The following is a 21240-nucleotide window of genomic DNA, read 5'->3' as shown; positions in this document are numbered from 1 at the left end:
ACTACTTTGGAGGACTGTTTAGTATTGCTGAATGGAGCTATGTCATATATTGTAACTAGCTGTGCACCATGATCAGAAAGACCATTCTCAACAGGCTGAGCATTTATCTGGTTAAACTTATCTTGGTCTACAAAGAAGTTATCTATCAGTGAGCTGCTATCCTTTACCACCCGAGTAGGAAAATCAATAACGGGTGTCAAATTGAAAGAACCGAGTAATACTTCAAGGTCATTTTTCCTATTACCCTCTTTCAGAGAATCTACATTGAAGTCCCCACAAATAATAATTTGCTTCCCCCTGTCTGACAGATAGCACAACAAGGAGTCCAAATTTTTCAGAAATAGATGAAAATTTCCTGATGGGGACCTATATACAGTTACAATTATAAATGTGCCTTTATTTAATTTAAGCTCACAGGCACATGCTTCTATATGTTTCTCTACACAAAACTTTTTTGTTTCTATACTTTTCGCACAATGATAACTTTTGACATATATGGCAACTCCTCCTTTCTCCATATTTTCTCTCATTACATGTGCAGAGAGCTTATAACCACTTACATTTACCTTATCTATATCAGTAACAATGTGATGCTCAGACAGGCATAGTATATCTATTTCATTCTCAGCTTCTAAATCTTCTAAACAAACCAGAAGCTCATCTACTTTATTCTTTAAACTCCCAATATTTTGATGAAATATACTTACATTATTTTTAATTATACTTTTATGAGACCCTTTCCTTATTCTAACATTTGCAGTACTCTCCTGTCTGAGTTTCTCATTGTGCTTAGGCCTAGTTCCTATACCAGTGGTCACATGGTGTTCAGAGAGGCAGATTATGTCAACTGGGTTGGGTGACTTTAATTCATCAATGCAATTACCTAGGACTGAGATACAACTTGGTGGAGATAAAATTTCTGGTGATTGGTGAAAATTTATAATTGGTAGCTGTGATTGATGATCTAATGTGCTAGAATTGTGCTGTTTAATTTCTTTCCTAAACTGAAGATTTGTTTCAATCCTGACCTCTCGTAGAACTTGACATCTTTCTGTCTTACCTATCCTAAAAAAGGTGCTGCTCCAACACCTGTAACCACTGGTATTTTACCATTCATGGCAGTGCCTCCCCCCCTTAAATTTCCTGCTATTACCCCAGCCAGTTTCCCCTTCCCTTTCCTGTTGAGATGTAGGCCATGCCTGGTATAGTCCCACCTACTGAGATAATCAACAGGAACCACACCAATATGAGCCCCCGCACCTGACCCAAGCAGCCGTTCCAACTCCAAATTAACTCTCCCAACAGAAGAGTCCAAATGAGGCCGGTCATGGCGTCTCAGGACAGATACAAATTCAACATTGGTGTGTCTCGATGCCGACGCAATCTTTACCAGGTCGCACTCTATACTGTACCCAGGATCTCTGTCGATGCTGTTCCCTGGCCCTCCCACAATAACCACGGTGTCTTCCCTGGTAAATCCTTTACAGAGTGAACCTAAATCCTCTGTCACTTGATCCAGACTAGCACTTGGTTTGAAAAAATTTGTGACCTGGTATTCTGGTCCTAATTCCTCCTGCAGAAGTTGGCCTACACCTCTGGCATGAGAACTGCCTAACAACAAAACTTTCTTCCTTTTCGATGACTTTCCTACATTCTTTTTCAATTTCCTATTGAAAGTTTGTTGTGTCCTGTCTACACCTACCATAGAAACTGAAGATTGAAGAAGCCTGATCCTCCCTTTGTGGAACATTGCCTTAACAAAAATGACAAAGACATAACAGATGTAGAAGTCTTACACACAGAGGAAAAGGGGGCAAAATTCAGCCAGTTAGAAATTCTAGAAATTAAAAAACAGGTGTGTATATCCCAACAACTGTTATTAAATGATCAAATCCAATGCAATTATTCACCTCTTTTAGATGATATCACAACTCCTAGTTAGAAGTAAAACTTTGGGTGTAAATCCACAAGTAGATAAAAAGGTCTAGGCTGATGCATAACTTTATTCCTAGGTATGTTTAGTCATCTTAGTGTAGTTACAGAACTGTGTAATTCCATATGTAATTTGTTAAAAAATGGTCACTGAAATAATTTTTCATTAAGGCAAGGATTTATACACTAAGAAGTTGAGATGTTTATCTTTGTCTCATCATCAGGTTTATTTTTGCTTTATCACCTTTGGAATCAGTAATGTATTTGAAAATGAGCTTATAACCCAAAATAACAGTGTTTGTTTAGTTCATTTATAATGTTTCACCAAGAACCCGCATTTGATTCCATTGAAATGTTTTCAGTTGAAGTTAGCCAAAAAATATGTTTTAGGAGTAGATGTCCCTCCCCCAGTGAATGTCACATTCAGTATTTTCAAATTCAGGACCTCGCTTTCATATCAATATCTATGTACATAGTATATTGTCATTAAAAGTCAACAGCAATTAATTAAATTTGCATTTCTTAAATGGCAATAAAGTTCCTCACCCATTTTCCTCGTTGGAAAAGTGCATTGATATTACTAAGAGATATTTTCAGATTCTGGACCTTATTTACACATCACTATGTCTTTTAGAGGTGTGTTGTTAATGTAAGTCAACAATAAACAGTGAATTTTGCTTTTGTATTTCAATTTTTTTAGGGTGGGCCTAAAGTCCCTACCCCCACCCACTGATAATGACATTATGGAAAAAGTGTTGGTATTGTTAGGGTTAATGTAATATGGTAATTTGTCATAAAGTTTTTTACTAGATAGTAGAAGTCCATATTCCTTAGATTTGTTTTTCATATTCACTATGCAGTTCCATTTTTTATTTACGATATTTATGAATTGTTTCATAATTATACACTAGTTGGTCTTCAGTGTCCTTTATCTTCTTAGTGAAACATGTAGTTTCCAGAATATATAAGTTACATTTCCTATGGTGCTGATAATTCTTTTTTGGACAATAAAGCAACTTCTGCTGACAGGTGTGTTGCCCTAAAAGATGATACAATACCTCAGCAGGGATTCCAATTGACATCATATATATTTTTTATCATTTGTTGTGTCATGCAGTCAGTAAGAATTTTCATTCAGTAGCAGTTGCTGCTGAATTTTTTATTGTTTATCAGATAGCATTACAATAGGGATTACACAGTATGTAAATGCATGGTTTCTGTTTTTTCTGCAATTATAATAAGACTGTTTGTGGAGAACCAATCAGTGATGTGTGACATACATACTTTGATTTCGTATCCGGGAACAGCACTCCAAAGGCTATCTAATCTAACCTAATCTAAATCACTGACCAGTGATGGAAGCGCAGAGTGAAGTGTCTGTGCCCAAAAGAGTTAGTTCAGACCAGGTGACAGCAAACAGGACATAACTCCTAACATTTCTGTGCAGAACACATGAGTGGGATGCAACAGTTGCCGCCTTTAGGTGAACTGGTGCTCCAAACATAATATAGGAAGTTTTGGTGACCCTTCATGACCTTCATCTGTACAGACTGATTTTACACCTTTGTTGTCTTCCACATTGCATACACAGAATTTTTGTACAACTGTTCCGTACTCACAATGATTGTGCAACACCATCGCCATGTCCGACAGATCTACAGATTTAGTGTTTCAGTGTTTTTGGGGACAAATAATGTTCCAGCTGCACCTACTGCGACACACACACACCAACCATATCAACCGTGACATGATAACAAACTTCTGACACTACCATTCCATAGCAGCAACCCAGGGACAAAGCTTAGCAAAGCAATAAAAGTGCACCATGCATTGTCTCATGTGTCTTCCCAAAAATTCTCTGACCCCCTCATTGATGCACCGTGGAATCTACTTTATCAGTGCATGGTTAAAATTGGCACGATGCACCACATAAATATGACAATGGGCACCCCTGTTCAGCACAAAGCATGCTGCCTCGCTTCAATTGCCCTGCAGACATCTAAGGTGGCAGTGAATGACATGTTTCACATGGACATCATACAGCCACCATACAGCTTGTGGGTATCTCCCATTAAATTAGTAGCTAAGGAAGACAGTTCTATTCAACTATGTGTGGATTTTAGAATACTTCACTCATGCACTATTTACGACAGTTACCCTTTATCAAACATACAGAACTTTACCCATGCACTCGCAGAGGAAAATGTTTTTTCCGTGATTGATTGTAAAAGGGCATACAACCAGATCCCTATTAATCCAGATTATGTTGTTAAAACTGCCATCATCATGCCAATCAGCTTATTTGAGCTTCTAGTGATGCTGTATAGCCTCGAAACTGTGGTGCAGAACCAGCAACAGTTCATTGATAGGGTATTTTATAAACTGGACTGCTGCTACACATATTCAGATGACATTCTAATTTTTTCCCACAATCATAAGAGCCATGAAGTTCACCTTGAATGCATTATCACTGCTCTCTGTGACACAGACAATTCACAGTTATGTAAAAACAATGTCACATTTCTTGGTTATACACTCAATGTGGGGGGGGGGGGGGGGGGAATTAAGCCCACAGCAGACCATGCACCACTGGTTTGGCAGCTGCCACCTCCTCACTCATATCATGACCTGACAATTCTGGGGAATTCTAAATTTTTATAGACATTATCTTCCATGTGCTGCACAGGTTGAAGCACCACTGACAATGGCCTTGAGAGTCCTCACATGCAAGGCATGCATAAACTATTATGGACACCTGCATGCGAAGGAATGCCTGGCAGATGCAGTTGCTCTGGCAGATCCATTTCTGGATGCACAGTTTACAATTATGATGGATGCAAATGACACAGCTATAGGCGCCATCCTCTACCAGGAAGTAGCAGGCAATAAACGTCTACGATTTTTCTCCAGAAATCTTACAGCCTCACAGACAAAATGGTTGGCATTTTACTGTGAACTTCTTGTGGTTGCCAAGGCTGTACACCATTCTCATCATGTGATTATCTATACAGAACATAAACCTCTGGTGGACACCATTCGACACCCATCATCTATGTTCAACACTACACTGTTTCGACACCATGATCTGGTCACACAGTACTTACAGATATCCATCACCTTGATGAGGAATGTAACATCAGCACAGAATACTTGTCATGAGTCAGCACCATCTCTCTCACTTCTGACTTCAAAGTTGCAGAAGAACAGGAACACAATCAGATGATTGATACAGTGCTCATGGATGCATCAACTAACCTCGAGTTAGAATACAGACCAATCCCAGGAAACAGTGTAATTGTATGCTGAGATGTTTTGCAACCCCATTTTCGGCCTATTATACCTTTGTCAATGCAACACATGATTTTTGATGTACTTCATAATCTTGTAGGCAACGGCCTTGCCGCAGTGGATACACCCGTTCCCGTGAGATCACCGAAGTTAAGCGCTGTCGGGCGTGGCTGGCACTTGGATGCATGACCATCCAGCCGCCATGTGCTGTTGCCATTTTTCGGGGTGCACTCAACCTCGTGATGCCAATTGAGGAGCTACTCGACCAAATAGTAGGGGCTCCGGTCAAAGAAAACCATCATAACGGCCGGGAGAGCGGTGTGCTGACCACACGCCCCTCCTATCCGCATCCTCACCTGAGGATGACACGGCGGTCGGATGGTCCCGATGGGCCACTTGTGGCCTGAAGACGGAGTGCTTTTTTTTTTCATAATCTTGTACACTTAGGCATATGGCCAACAACTCAGATTGTTAGTGGACATTAAGTGCAATTTTAGGGAATGGACAAGGGCGTGCCTAGACTCTCAATGCAGTATAGTTGGCTGGCAATGCAGACTCACCTTGGCTTTTTCGAATTTCCATGTGGGCGGTTTCAACATGTACACCACAATCTACTGGAATGCTTACTAGAATCGGAAGGATATAAGTGCTTATTGTTGATGATTGACTGCGTAACCAGCTGTGTGAAGGCCATCCTGATTGCTAATATTACAGTGGAGTACATAGCCCACTCTTTTTTGACAAAGTGGATCACCTTATTTGGCTGCCCTGTGACAATGTATCAGGGCCACCAGTCTGAGTCTTTACTTTTTGAAATGTTGTGCAACTTGTGCAGAATTGCTTACCATCATTCTGCAGCTTATCACTCCCAAAGCAATGTCCTTGTGGAACTGTGGCACTGAACATTGAAAACTGCAGTCACAAGCCACAGAGGTGAATGGATGGATGCCCTCCTATGGATGCTCCTTGGAGTCTGTACAGCACATGAGAACAATATAAAAGTGACAATAGTCAAGATTCTATATGGGGAGACACCGACATTGACAGTGGAGTTTGTGCTGCCTACAACCACACACAGATCATCTGATCCTTTTGGTATGGTACAGAGGGTCAAAAGACATATATGGAACTTATGTGTACCTCCTACATCAGCAAATACACTGCAGATTCCTTTCATTCATAAAGGGCTCACTGACTGTGACTATGTAATTATTTGAGAAGATAGTGTATGGTCAGCACCGCAGCCACCTGATAATGGACCATTTTGGGCACTGCAGTGGCATAGTGATGCATTTGTTATTGACTTAAAAACAACAAGATAACAACAGTGTCTATCAATAAACTAAATTCCATATAGATACTCTACTTCTTGGACTACACAAGTCATCTCCAACAATACCTCAGGCAATGCACCTCCCACTAGCTCTTTGCCAGAACAACCAGCAGATATCATCCTTGATGTTAAAGATTTTCAGCTCAAAGAAGTGGCAGTAAAATTGATTGATGATCACCTCTCCACAGATGCCAAGCATGAGCATTCTATGACTACACCCATAACTACAATACTGATCCACACTTTTTGCTTGCCAAAATAGTGGACTTCCTGGTGGCGTTGTCACATGTCTCACAGACAGACCAGCTAACAGACTTCTTCCCAATGACTGCCAGGACCGTCAACATTGACGTGAGCCCAACAATGTAATGGCTGTTGCACACAGCCAATAGATCACAGTCTCCAGCAGACGAGGAAGTGCAATTAGTCCACTCAAATTCGTGCTATGACCAGCCCTTATGCCTTCCTCCATGACTCACTCCCTATTGCCTTTAAGCTATCTCCAATCAAGAACCACCAATTTCAATCAGTGCTATACTCCCGACAGCGTCTACAGCACTTGAAGCCACAATAAATGATACTGTCATGTTTCACAGTAGTACCTGCCATGGCACAACTGGTCATCTGATCTCGCACAGCAGCCTAGTATGAAATGATCTGGTCATATCTCACAAAAGTGCCAGCAGTGTCACAGCTGGTCATCTCACACAGCAGCCCAATATGAAATGATCTGGTTGTATCTCACAAAAGCGTTAGCCATAGCACAGCTGGTCATCTGAACTCGCACAGCAGCCCATTATGAAATGAGCTGGTTGTGTCTCACAAAAACAGCAGTCCATTGTGAAATGATCCAATCATGTCTCACAAAAGAGCCAACCATGGCACAGCTGGTCTTCTTACCTCACACAGCAGCCCATTATGAAATGATCTGGTTGTGTCTCAAAAAGTGGTGGTCATGGCAAAGCTGATCATCTGACCTCGCACAGGAGCCCCTTATGAAAGTATCCAGTTGTGTCTCACAAAAGTGCCAGTCATGGAGCCAGGGAGGGGGGGGGGGTGAATGGAAGGTTGTAATTGTTTATCAGATAACCTGATGATAGGAATTACACAGTACATAAATGCATAGTTACTGTTTTACTGTTTTTTTTCTGCATTTATGATAAGAGTGTCTTTTGAGAACCGGTCAGTGATGTGCGACATTTGTACTTTGATCCGATTTGTGGAGACATTGCCCCAAAGACTGTTGCTGGCTAGAGATACCAGTGCAGAGTGAAATGTGTGCACCCAAAACAATTAGTCAGGACTGAGTAACTGTGATTGTAAGACGTTCGTGTATCGTGGTGTGTAAAATTAATGATATATGTTGAGTTTCTACATTTCTTTATATCACTAGGATACTGGACGTCTATGCCACAGAGGAAACAACTCACACATTCTCTGGTTTGTACATAGCTCTCCCTCATATCAGAGTGTTGGTGTATTCTGCAAATTTTCTTCTGATGGGGCAGACAGGAAGGACGTTGACAAACAGTGAATGGGCCTGCATAATAGATGATGTCTTTGTATTGATGTTCCAGAGGTAGCTCCTGCTACTTAAGTGTTATATAGCATAATGTATGATGTATTACTGGTGGTATCCTACTGACCTATAGTGTGATAGTTCTACATTGGAGACCTAGCATCTACTGCAGAACACACATGTTTGACATTCTCAAGAACCTGGTCTGGACTATTGTGTTGTAACAACGTGGCCTTTTCACACCAATTTGTTCATTGTACTGATTTCTGCAGGTAACAGCTCAAGGATTGCAGTGCAGGAAGGGCAATGTTTTCCATTGGCCAGTTGTGTGATTAAAACTGAGTGCAGCATTCAACAGTGTGCACTTCCGTTGCTAACACTAGCCTTGTCATGCCTCTTCAGTGCCACCTGCTCTGAAACTACTATTAGGCTTTGAAGATAATACTGCATCCAGATCTGCCTCCATTCAGCAGAAGCCACAAGCTGTATACAAATCTGTGTTCACTTCTTCTGCGTCCTCTGTGCCACATGTCGGAGTCAAGCAACCGCTACCCATTCGACCATCACCAGTTGTGCACTACGCAGATCCGGTGCTGATGTTGCATAACGCATCAACCGGTGTGACTGCTCACTTGCCATTCTCATTGCAGCAGTCAGGCACACATTTAAAACCACTGCCATTCAGCACCACTCAGTGACCATTATGGTTCACAACCATGAAATGTATTTTTGAGACTTTTGGAATTTCTGATAATGCCGGTAATTAGTGGAACCTACTCTGCCACCTAGCAGCACAGGCATTATTCTGACCCCCAACACATAAGAACAAATATGAAGCAGTGAAAGCCATCCTATTATAGAGACTTTCATGCACTCCAGAACAGCAACTTGTCATGAGCAACAACTCCAGGGAGGCACACCATTGCAATTTTGGTGCCAACTCCATGCAACCATTGATGTGTCTCTTATGTCAGACACGATATAGTAGACCCTTATTGTGGACCCTTTGGCTAGTGAAGTTACTGACTGACCTACAACTTACAATGATTGCCCATGAGTGAGCCCTCTTTTGAGATTGATACTTGCTGGCAGACCACATGTCTTCATTGATCTGGATAAATCAGTGATCAGGATAAATAACTGCCAAGTCACACTAGAGATACACCCAAGCCTGGCAAATTGCCATGGCCACTCACAAAGAGTTGTTGGTAACCTGTCACGGCTTGGACACCCAGAATGCACCTCTTGGCAACAATGCACTAGTACAATCCACCCCTTGACTGATACTTCGTAGTCTCACAGCCAATTTCGCAGCACCAGTCATAACTGTTGTGAGCCCAGGGATTATCTAAACACCACCAGCAAGTGTGCCAGCCCTCGAAGATGAAACAAGGAGCCTATGGCTTTCACACACTGCCAGCCTGCACATCACTAAGATGACACCCATGCATGTATCCCTCTTTGTGCTTGACCTCTTGATGCACCAGTACTTCTAGATAGGCATAGGATCAGACAAAAGCTCTCTGCCATGGATCAGCACATTGATGTTCAAGTCAACAAGGATTCTACAGCTCCATTCAGTAAATGACTCAGAAATCATAGTCCATGGTGCCACAGGCCACACTGTGCACCTTTCATGGATCCTGCATTGCACTTGGACATCACTGAGACAGTTGTCAGCATGGACTTCTTATGCATACACCTGCTCTCACCAGATGTCCATCCTGCTCTCATTCAACATTTCACTGGCACTAGTATTCAGGCCTTCTTCACCTTGACCATGCCTACACTGCTTACATCTTTCCCATGTCCACTCAAGTGGCATCATTTCAATAACATATACTGTGATATGCTTCATGAGTGAGTCACCCTAATGGATAATATTCTGAATAAACAGCACGCTGTGCTGACTTTCACATTTAATCCCAGTGGCTTCACACCAGAAAGTGGGACCTTAAGTGCCACATTGATGATGTTACTACAGATCTGCAACTGGCCTCCACATGACAGAGTGTCAACAACTTGGGATGGCTTGTGATGTGCCTTGGCTTCTATCCCTGCCTCCATCCCTCTCCTGACCAGCCTTGGTTCACACACAGTGCGCTCCCCACCAAGCCAGCTTCTGCCACCACACATCAACAATCTCCCTGAGGTCACCACAGTACTGCCCACAGTGTTAGTAAACTGTGTCATCAATTCTGCCACCTCCTGTATCCATGTGCTTGCATGTGCATTTCATAATGGGTCAGTGCATCATATCATGATCACTAATGGTCCATCAGTTTGCCACAAACTTCAGCACATGTGCCCTGTAGACTTACAGAAACTAAGTTGGGAATAAGTGAACTGTTGCAAGCAGGAGTTGTATATCCTTCTGACAGCCATGGGCTTTCTGCATTAAACTTCTGCCCAAAAAAGATGGTTCAGTCATACTCCATGGTGACTATCAGGTACTGAACTGTAGGACTGTACATGGCAGTTATCCCATACATAATATCCAGAACTTCACGCATACACTCACCAGTGATCAGTGTTAGGTGTTATGGACTGCAAATGCACATACTTACAAATCCTGATACATTCAGATGATATACAGAAAACAGCAATCACCATGCCATTTGGGATGTTCAAATATCTCTACATGCCTTTCAGTCTCAAGAATGACACACTCAGACGTGAGAGCATTTTATCGATTGACTTCATTTCAGATTTCCCTTTGGTTATACATATGTGAATGACTTCCCTTTTTCTCTAAAAATCACAACTAGAACTAGTTCTAGCTGTGCTCCAAGATGGTGGTGTGGTTATTAATGAACCTAAATCACAGTTTTGTCAACCGGAGGTCACATTTCTAAGTTACAAGCTCAATACTTTTGGCATCAAGCTTACGACAGAGCATATATCCACAGTGAGCAGTCATCCCCTCCATGGAAAGTATCATGATCTGTGCCACTTCCTAGAGATTCTAAATTTCTATAATCACCACATTCTGTATGAGGCTGAGCTGCAGACACCTCTCACAAACACTTTGGTATGCACCGACAAACAGGGCAACAAGAAAATTCAGTCAACTTCAGAGATGGCAGATACATTTTGACAGGTCAAGCAGTGCTTAACACATGGTGTCACATTGGCACACCCCAACCCCGATGCCCAATTGACTCTTAGAGCTGGCCAGAGTGGCCGTGCGATTCTCGGCGCTACAGTCTGGAGTCGAGCGACCGCTACAGTCGCAGGTTCGAATCCTGCCTAGGGCATAGATGTGTGTGGTGTCCTTAGGTTAGTTAGGTTTAATTCGTTCTAAGTTCTAGGTGACTGATGACCTCAGAAGTTAAGTCACATAGTGCTCAGAGCCATTTGAACCATTTTTGACTCTTAGAACTGACAAGAGCGGTTCCACTACCAGGGCCGTTCTGCAACAGGAACTTGATGGTGAACCTCAGCCACTCCAGTTTTTCTCCAAGAAAGTGTCACCCTCCCAGGCAAAGTGGTACGCATGTGACTGGGAGTCTACTCCATCTTTTGGTACTTCTGTGAAGACATCGTGGGTCTGCAAGTTACCGTATATCAAGATCACATGCCAGTAGTAGATACCATAAGAATCCCATCTTTGGATGCAAGCCTGTGAAAATTCTAGGAATTGGACTGTATTTCACAATGTACCGCAGACATCAGACATGTACATGGCACAAGACAATGTTATTGCACATTGTCTTTCATAGTTCAGTGCTGTATCAGTACAATGTGACTTCACATACATGGTGAGGTAACAGATGAATGACTTGAGTGCCAGAGAGCTGTGCAGCAATCCAGGCATTGACCTCCACATCAAACGTTGTTCATTCCCCTAATCTAATGAACCATTATTATGTGGTGTGTTGGAAGACTAATTGTGGCTGTTGGTGCCTCTAGTAATGTGTATTTTCGAGCTTCTACATAACTTGAGTCCCCTGATGACAGTACTTCTCATCAGTGACAGACTCGTGTGGCTGAACGTGAAATGAGATTGCCATTGCTGGGCTCATGCCAATGGAGCAACATAAGTTGTCATGCTCAGCCTCAATTTGGATGCCTTATGATCCCAAAAGCATACTTTCAGCATATACATCTTGAGACTGTTGGCCCCCTATCAGAATCGCATGGCTGTCACTATCTCCTTTCAGTGATTAATAGAACCACATAGTGGTTCGAAGCAATACCTCTACACAACATTACAGCCAAGACTGCTGCTTGTACTTTCATTAACCTATGGATCACACGGTTCAGGACACCAGAACTTGTTATGGCTGATCAGGGCCACCAGTTTGTGTCTGTCCTCTTTAATGCCCTGTACCACTCTGTGGTATATTGCATATGCGCACCACCATCTGTCACCCCAAAGTAATGTGCTCGTAGGGAGGTGGCACAGGACCATGAAGGTGGCTCTTTTGTGCCACAGCAGGACCTGGTCTGAAGCCTTCCATGGGTTCTACTTGGTATGTGTACAGCATACAAGGATGACTTGCAGGTGTCACTGGCAGAGGTAGTATGCAATGAATCTCTTGCCCTTTCAGCAGACTTTGCGTTTCCTTCTACAGATCCCATTTAGGTGGGCTTCCCATCACTGGTTCCTTGCACACACCAGCCTATTCACACAGTTCACATCCCACCCACAACACTGAAGGTCATTCAACACTGAAGGTCTTTCCACACAGGGATCTGCCCCAGTGCGATTACGTCACGTCGTGGGACCACTCTGTATTGGTCACATTGCAGCCTCTCCACTTGAGCCTGCACAAAGTCATCAGCAGAGTGCCAGAAACCACCTACATCCTACTGTGTGGTATGCTGATGATTGATTCCATTACCCACCTGAAACCAGCATGGATCACACATGATGACCACACCCTGTCTAAGACTGCTGACCAGGCTTTGATGATAGTCCAGGGTCCAGGATGACTGGCATGAGCCTTCTGCACCCCATTCTGCAACAGATTCCTCACATGATACCATGAGCAACAAAACAATCCCCTTTGCACACCCCCACTCCTCCCCTTGCATTCTGCCTGGCTCAGTACCAGCCACGTGGCATTCAGGTGACACCCACATTTAATGTGGATGGTCATGTGCACATGTGCATGTTGACACTCAGTGCTATCAGTAGCACCTTGTCGAGAAACAGTCCAGCTGCGCCGTGCATTTGTGCCAGCTTTGATGTGACCAATCACATGTACCTGTGTGTGTCAACATTCCCTGGCATCATCCACCATAGTACTTCATACTCCTGGAGTGTGTGTGTGTGTGTGTGTGAGGGGGGGAGGGGGAACTGTGGCTCTGTGGGGCATACTGACCTCAACCACTATGGGTACCTCTCTGATGGGGAAAACAGGAAGGTCTTTGACAAACAGTGAATGGGGGTGTGTGGTAGATGGTGCTATTGCACATACTTGTTAGAGGTAGCTGATGTTAATAAAGTGTTATACCATATAGCATACCCTGTGTTACTGGTGGTATTCTGCCAGACCATAGTTTGATACTTCCTAAAAGCAATTTGCTTACTTTGCTAAAGAAGTGAATTTGTGCACAGCCTGGAGGTTGGTTAGAACAGCACAGTGCTTTACTAGTCATAGTCCTCTTGGAAGTGGTATGCCGTTGCCTTCCTCTGAAGTCTGACTGTCTTAGTCAGTTTTTAGGGGGCCTGCTGCAATTTGGCATGGACTTTAAACCACAATGTAACATGGCATTCCACAAGCATAATCATTTCCAAGGTAAAACAAGTTATTATTGGCAGAAAAAAAGCTAGGATCAACAGAGGATTGAATCCTGACCTTTGTGTTTCCAATCTGACAGTTACCTGCTTAGCCACAGAGTTCCACATGCAGAAGTAATATAGTGCTAATGTAGTACAGTACATTTCTTTAACCTTGGGTTTTTTGACAAAATAATTTTCGAATTTATGTTGTACTGAGGTATATTTAAGCATATCAAAAACCTAATTCCACCTAGAATTAAGTTACACTATTATTCTATTTATGTTTCATCTTGCATACAAAAGAATATATTCATATTCCACTTCCAGTTACACCATTTCAGTCATAGACTCTACTTTGTGATGTCATCTTGAGCAGCGTACTGTGTACAGAAAGTTAGAGAAACAGGCAGAAGAGGATAAAGGAAACATTGTAATATAAAACTATAAAATTTGTGCAGTGTACATTTTACCCAAATGTTTGCTTTAATTGATGAGCTGCTATTATTTGTATACTGTTCCTCTCTGGCAATAGATTTTCAAATTTTATTTTTCACTGTGTATTCAGTTTCAGACTAAACAATGTTTGTATTTATTTTTTTCATTATGCCTTACATTTCACATTTTTTATCCTCCGCAGTAATTTCCTATAGACAATAAGTCCAGTATTTACAGGACCTATTTCAATAAAAGATAAAGTTTCCATATAAATGCATCCTATTTGCAGCGAATGGCGTCAGTTGAAGAAGCATCAGCACCACAACAAGAAGCGGAACTGAGAACTTCGGGTGGGGTTAGAAATTCTGTGTACTTATCATATTTCTCTTCTGGTGGCAACTACTGTCTACAGTTATTTGTGGCTGTTGCATTTATATTGACACCAGTGGTCGTTCTGGGTGGTGACTACTGGCTCTCCTACTGGTAATTTCTTATTCACTCAACTGAAATTAAGTTAATTAAACTAATGTTAATGTTAATCATCAATAATGATGTTAAGGTTTTGTTCCCAAAAGAAATTCCAGGCACTAAATCGTACCTGAGACACTAGTTTTGTTTGTTTCTTGTTTAACAACATAGGTGCCACATACCAGCATGGAATAAGAAGAATTTACAGCTCGGCCAACATTTTTTGTCTATTAACTGTTGTTATATGCATTGAAGTTACAGGATACACTTTCTGCTATATCTATTAGTGCAAATCAGTTAATTCCTTCCATTCTTTAGACAACTTAGTATCATATTGAGAACTCTCTTATTTCATTCAGGTTTGTGAAATACTTCTGAATGTTCCAAATCAGACAGTTGATGCAATACATGAAGCCATAGAAACCTTTGTAAGTGAATGTACATGTGGTTTACGTGATAGTGGCACTTATTGGATTTTGCCAGACATGAGCTGGGTTAGTAAGCATAAAGTGACAGGTCATTATTTGCAGCATTTTGATTCTGCCTTGAGTCAAACTGTAATTGGAAATTTGACTGGAAAATCTGCTTACAGAGTCTACTGTTATTTTGTAAGTTCTGAGGTTCCACACTTATCTGTTTCCAGAACAAACAGGATTGCTGAACAGATTATACAACAAACCATCAAAGAAAATGAAAATAAAGCAAGGAATGCGTTAAGATAAAGTGTTTTATAACAAAAAATAGTATCTTTGAAATTTAACAATATTATGATAAGGAAACTTTCCACTCATCATATAGCAGAGATGCTGTCACAGATAGTCACAACAAAAAGACTGTCACAAATAAAGCTTTTTGCCCATAAGGCCTTTGTCAAAAATAGATGACAGACACCCAGACACAAGTGCACACGCACACTCGCGCGCGCGCGCACACACACACACACACACACACACACACACACACACACACACACACACACACACACACACACACACACACACACACAGATGCAACTCACATATACATGACTGCAGTCTCAGGTAACTGTAGTGCAGCTACAGTTACCTGAGACTGCAGTGATGCATGTGTGAGTTGTGTTTGCATGAGTGTGTGTGTCCATGTATGGGTTGCATTTGCATGTGTGTGTGTGTGTGTGTGTGTGTGTGTGTGTGTGTGTGTGTGTGTGTGTGTGTGTTGTGTGCGTGTGTGTGTTGTCTATTGTTGACAAAGGCCTTAACGGCCTGAAAGCTTTATTTGTGACAATCTTTTTGTTGTGCCTATCTGTGACTCAGCATCTCCTCTTATATGGCGAGTGGCAACTTTCCTTTTCATAATATTGTTACATTCCGTCCTGGATTTTCCATTGTTTATCTTTGAAATTTTGCATAAGCTTGGTATATGGCAGTGAGTCACACACAGTCCTGTGCATACTCTAATTTGTAGTAAATCAGCATTTTTGATTTAGTTACTGTAGCAAATATTCTAACTGACATATTGTGTTACATCTAGTTCTCCCTTAAAGAGGGGTGTGTATTATCTACATTTATCACAAATTAACTCTATTTTTAAGTTTGCTAACAACTATAATTAACCTCAAAAATTTTAGGAAACTAGAAATTTTTACCACAGATTTTTCTGTTGCTTTAATATAAATCTTGTTTTGTGCATTTCCTTCAATTCCTATACAGAATTTGTAACTTATTATCTCAACAGATTAAAAAATAATCAGCACGTTTAGTTTAAAGTTACTTCTTCACTGTCCTGTACTACATCGCACCAGCCAAAATGCAGCCCCACTGTGATGTTTTTCTCAGACATGGAATGAGTTGGCAGCTGGGAATCCCTCAGACTGTTGTCAAATGATTGGCAGCTGCTGCAAATCATTGTGTTGAAAGAGCTCTCATAGATTATGTACCTGTGGTATTAGTACTCTCATCTCCTGTGGATCCTGCCGCCTTTGAAGAACATACGGGATTAATCAGTACTCATACACTTGCCTGTGTGTGGCATTTCAATGGTAGAGCTAGGCAGCTTGTACAGGGTTGATGTGGCCCAGGAAGGACTCGAGGTATTATACCAATCACCCAACCAATAAGTTTGAAGTGCTGTCTTTCACTGAAAATGAATCTGAAGCAGTGGGACTCACTTCACCTGTTTTGGGGAAAACCATTTTGTCTGGTGTCAAGAGGAGGCAAATGCAAAAGGATAGGATTCTATTCATCATTGGCAGCTCAAATGTACAGTGAATGATGGACCTGTTATGGAAATGGCAACAAAGGACAGGAAAGGACACCAGGTGCACTCAGTGTGTATGCCTGGGCACCTCATTCAGCATGTGAAAGAGGCTATTCCAGCAGCCGTTGAAGGAACAGGGTGCAACCAACTGCAGAGTCTGATGCACATTGGAGCAAATGATGCCTGTCATGTGAACTCCAAGGTCATACTTGAATCATTCCAGCAACTGACAGAGAAGGTTGAAAAGACCAGCCTTGCACATGGAGTTTCAATAAAGGTCATAATTTGCATCATTGTGCCCAAAACTCATCATGGACCCTTGGTTCTGAGTTGAATGGAAGGACTGAACAGGAGACTTTGAAGGTTCTGCGACAAGATAGGCTGCTACTTCCTGGACTTGTATGATAGGGTTGAGAATTGTAGGGTGTCCCTAAATGGGATGGTGTGCACTACACATTGGATGCTGCTACTCAGGTGCAAGAATATGAAGTACTCATGAAAAGCAGTGATGCTCACACCATACTAGGTACAGAAAGCTGGTTGGAACCTGAAATTGATAGCAGTGAGATTTTTGGGGAAACTTTCAGTGTGTGTCAGAAGGATAGGCTAATGGGTAATGGGGATGGTGTGGGTGGGCACAAAATGGTAATTGGATCCTTCTGTCATCCACCAGATGTATCTCCTGATGTAACCGAAAGCTTTAGAGAAAACTTCAGTTTACTTTTGTATAAGGTCCACAATCATACTGCAATCATTAGTGGAGACTTCAATCATTCAACAGCCAATTGGGAAAATTACAGTTTTGTTAGTGGTGGACTTGATAAGACATCATGTGAAACATTACTAAATGCCTTCTCTAAAAACTACCTAGAACATGTAGATTGGAATCCCTCTCAAGATGGAAATATACTGTATCTAATGGCAACAAATAGATGTGACCTCTTTGAGGATGTTAGCATCAAATTTTTTTAAACCTAGTGCTGGTCTGGAGCAGGTGACAGAGGATTTAGGATCACTTTGCAAAGATTTCACTAAGGAAGACAACGTGGTTATAGTGGGTGGGGCAGGTAACAGTATTGACAGAGATCATGGGTACAGTATAGAGTGTGACCTGGCGAAGATTGCATCAGCATCGAAGCATACTAGTGTTGAGTTTGTATCTGTTCTTGGGTGCCATGACCGACCTCATTTGAACTCTTCTGTCAAGAGAGTTAATTTGGAGCTGGAACGGCTGCTCATGTCGGGTGAGGGGTCACACATTGGTGTGGTTCATGTTGATTCTCTCAGTAGGTGGGATTATACTAGGCATGGCCTTCACCTCAACAGGAAGGGGAAGGGTAAATTGGCTGGGGAAATAGCAGGAAAGTTAAAGGGGGGAGGCACTGTCATAAGTGGTAAAATACCAGTGGTTATAGGATTCAGAAAAGACCCTTTTTTAGGGTAGGGAGGACAGAAAGAAAGCAAATGTTAAGAGAGGTTAGAACTGAGACAAACCTTCAGTTTGAGAAAGAAATAAAAAAACATAATTCCAGCTTATTACATCAGCATAAACAGCCATTGGTTAAGAATTTTCAACTGTCAGCAGATATTTTAATTCCACCCAATTTTAACTCAGTCAATGTGAAATGTCAGCTATCTTTATTGCATCAAAATATTCGAGAACTGTGAAATAAAATTAATGAATTAACTATCTGCATAGATGAATTAGAGTCTTCAAACCCAGCTGACATAATCTGCCTCTCTGAACATCATGTGACCACTGGTATAGAACTTTTAAGTGTACAGGGTTTAGGTTAGCATTTCACTTTTGTAGATCAGAAATGGAGAAAGGAGGAGTTGCCACATTCATCAGGAACTGTCATAAATTTAAGAACATAGACATTCATAAATTTTGCCTAGAACAGCATATGGAAGCATGTGCAACAGAATTAGATATTCACAACAAAACTTTCATAATATTAAGTGTATATCGAGCACCTGCAGGTAACTTTAATCTGTTTGTAAACCACCTTCAAGCTGTACTGGCCCATTTAACAACCAAAAACAAAGAAATAGTGGTTGCTGGTGATTTCAATGTAGATTTCCTTAAAGACTCTCCCAATAAGAACTTATTTGAGTTAGTAACACTATCATTCAACTTAATTCCCACAGTAAAGTTCCCCACTAGGATAGCCACTTGCTCACAAACAGCCATTGATAATATCATTATAGAAAAGTCCAATGAACAAAATTATATTACAAAACCAATAGTCAATGGCCTCTCAGACCATGACATGCAGTTCCTTCTGTTAAATGTTAATACTGAACAGGATATAAAATCTGTTAAATCTGAGCTTAAGAGGGTAATCAGTAAGCCAAAAATTGATTATTTTAGGACACTCCTCAGAGACATTCACTGGACTGATGTTTACAGTGCTCATGGCATGAATGAAAAATATAACATTTTTGCTAATAAAGTGCTTACCTTATTCGAACACTGCTTTCCCCAAAAACTTACCAAGGTTAGAGCAAAGTCTACAAAGAAGCCATGGATTACTCGAGGAATAGGGGTATCTTGTAAAACAAAAAGAAAACTGTATCTGTCAATCCGAAACATTTCCAATGTTGATGCTATAGGACATTATAAGAAATACTGCAAAATATTAAAGACTGTAATACGGATGTCAAAGCAAATATATTACAAGGAAAAGATAGTCATATCAGATAACAAAATAAAGACAATATGGGATATAGTGAAGGAGGAGACCGGTAGAACCAGACATGAAGAGGAACAAATAGCATTAAGAGTAAATGATACATTGGTGACAGATGTGTATAGTGTTGCAGAACTTTTTAACAAACATTTTATAACTGTTACTGAAAAGATGGGGTTGTCAGGTTCGGTAGATGCTGCTATGGATTACCTTAGACCAGACATTTCAAGTAACTTCCATAATATGAATTTGACCCTCACTACCCCAACAGAAATAATGTCCATCATAAAATCTTTAAAATCAAAAACATCTAGTGGGTATGATGAAATATCAACAAAGTTAATTAAAGAATGTGATTCTGAGCTAAGTAACATATTAAGCTATCTGTGTAACCAGTCATTTATCAGTGGAATATTTCCTGAATGGCTGAAATATGCTGAAGTTAAGCCACTGTTTAAGAAGGGAAATAAAGAAATAGCATCAAATTTCCGTCCAATTTCACTGTTGCCAGTATTCTCAAAAATTTTCGAAAAAGTAATGTACAGTTGTCTTTATAACCATCTCATCTCAAATAACATACTGTCAAAGTCACAGTTTGGATTTCTAAAAGGTTCTGATATTGAGAAGGCTATCTACACTTACAGTGAAAATGTGCTTAATTCATTAGACAAAAAATTTCAGGCAACTGGTATATTTTGTGATCTGTCAAAGGCATTTGACTGTGTAAATCACAATATCCTTTTAAGTAAACTAGAATATTATAGTGTAACAGGAAATGCTGCAAAATGGTTCAAATCTTATATCTCTGGCAGGAAACAAAGGGTGTTATTAGGAAAGAGACATGTATCGAGCTATCAGGCATCATCCAACTGGGAACTAATTACATGTGGGGTCCCACAAGGTTCCATTTTGGGGCCCTTACTTTTTCTTGTGTACATCAATGACCTTTCATCAGTAACATTACCAGATGCCAAGTTTGTTTTGTTTGCTGATGATACAAACATTGCAATAAATAGCAAATCAAGTGTAGTCTTAGAAAGATCAACCAATAAAATATTTGTGGACATTAATCACTGGTTCCTAGCCAATTCTTTGTCACTAAACTTTGAAAAAACACACTACATGCAGTTCAGAACTTGTAAGGGGTGTCCCAAGAGTATATGTCTAACATACGATGACAAGAAGATAGAAGAAGTGGACAGTGTCAAATTCTTGGGATTACAGCTTGATAATAAATTCAACTGGGAGGAGCACACCACAGAACTGCTGAAGCATCTTAACAAATCTCTGTTTGCAATGCGAATTTTGACAGACATAGAGGATATAAAAATGATTATTTTTTGGGGTAATTCATCAAGCCAAGCTAAAGTTTTCCGGGCACAAAAACGTGCAGTAAGAATTTTATGTGGTGTGAACTCAAGAACATCCTGCAGAAGCCTGTTTAGGGAACTAGGGATACTAACTACAGCTTCCCAATATATTTATTCCTTAATGAAATTTGTCATTAAAAATATATCACTTTTTCAAACCAACAGCTCAATTCATGGAATCAATACTAGAAATAAGAATAATCTTCACAAGGATTTAAAGTCACTTAGTCTTGTAC

At 40.9% G+C, this 21240-nt stretch overlaps 1 protein-coding gene across 2 annotated transcripts in view; it reads left to right on the top strand.

Moving 5' to 3' along the window:
* The window catches only part of LOC126162652 (probable multidrug resistance-associated protein lethal(2)03659), a 481199-nt gene that overhangs the window by 272457 nt on the left and 187502 nt on the right, over window positions 1–21240 (top strand). For both annotated transcript variants that reach the window (XM_049919289.1, XM_049919290.1), the window contains one exon: window positions 14528–14721. In XM_049919289.1, the coding sequence (XP_049775246.1) occupies window positions 14528–14721 (194 nt within the window). The remainder of the gene's footprint in view (window positions 1–14527; window positions 14722–21240) is intronic.

The sequence above is a fragment of the Schistocerca cancellata genome, chromosome 2, assembly GCF_023864275.1.
Source record: "Schistocerca cancellata isolate TAMUIC-IGC-003103 chromosome 2, iqSchCanc2.1, whole genome shotgun sequence".
NCBI classification, from domain to species: Eukaryota; Metazoa; Arthropoda; class Insecta; order Orthoptera; family Acrididae; genus Schistocerca; species Schistocerca cancellata.
Note: the sequence above shows the minus strand (reverse complement) of the source record. Positions and strands in the feature narration are given on the sequence as shown.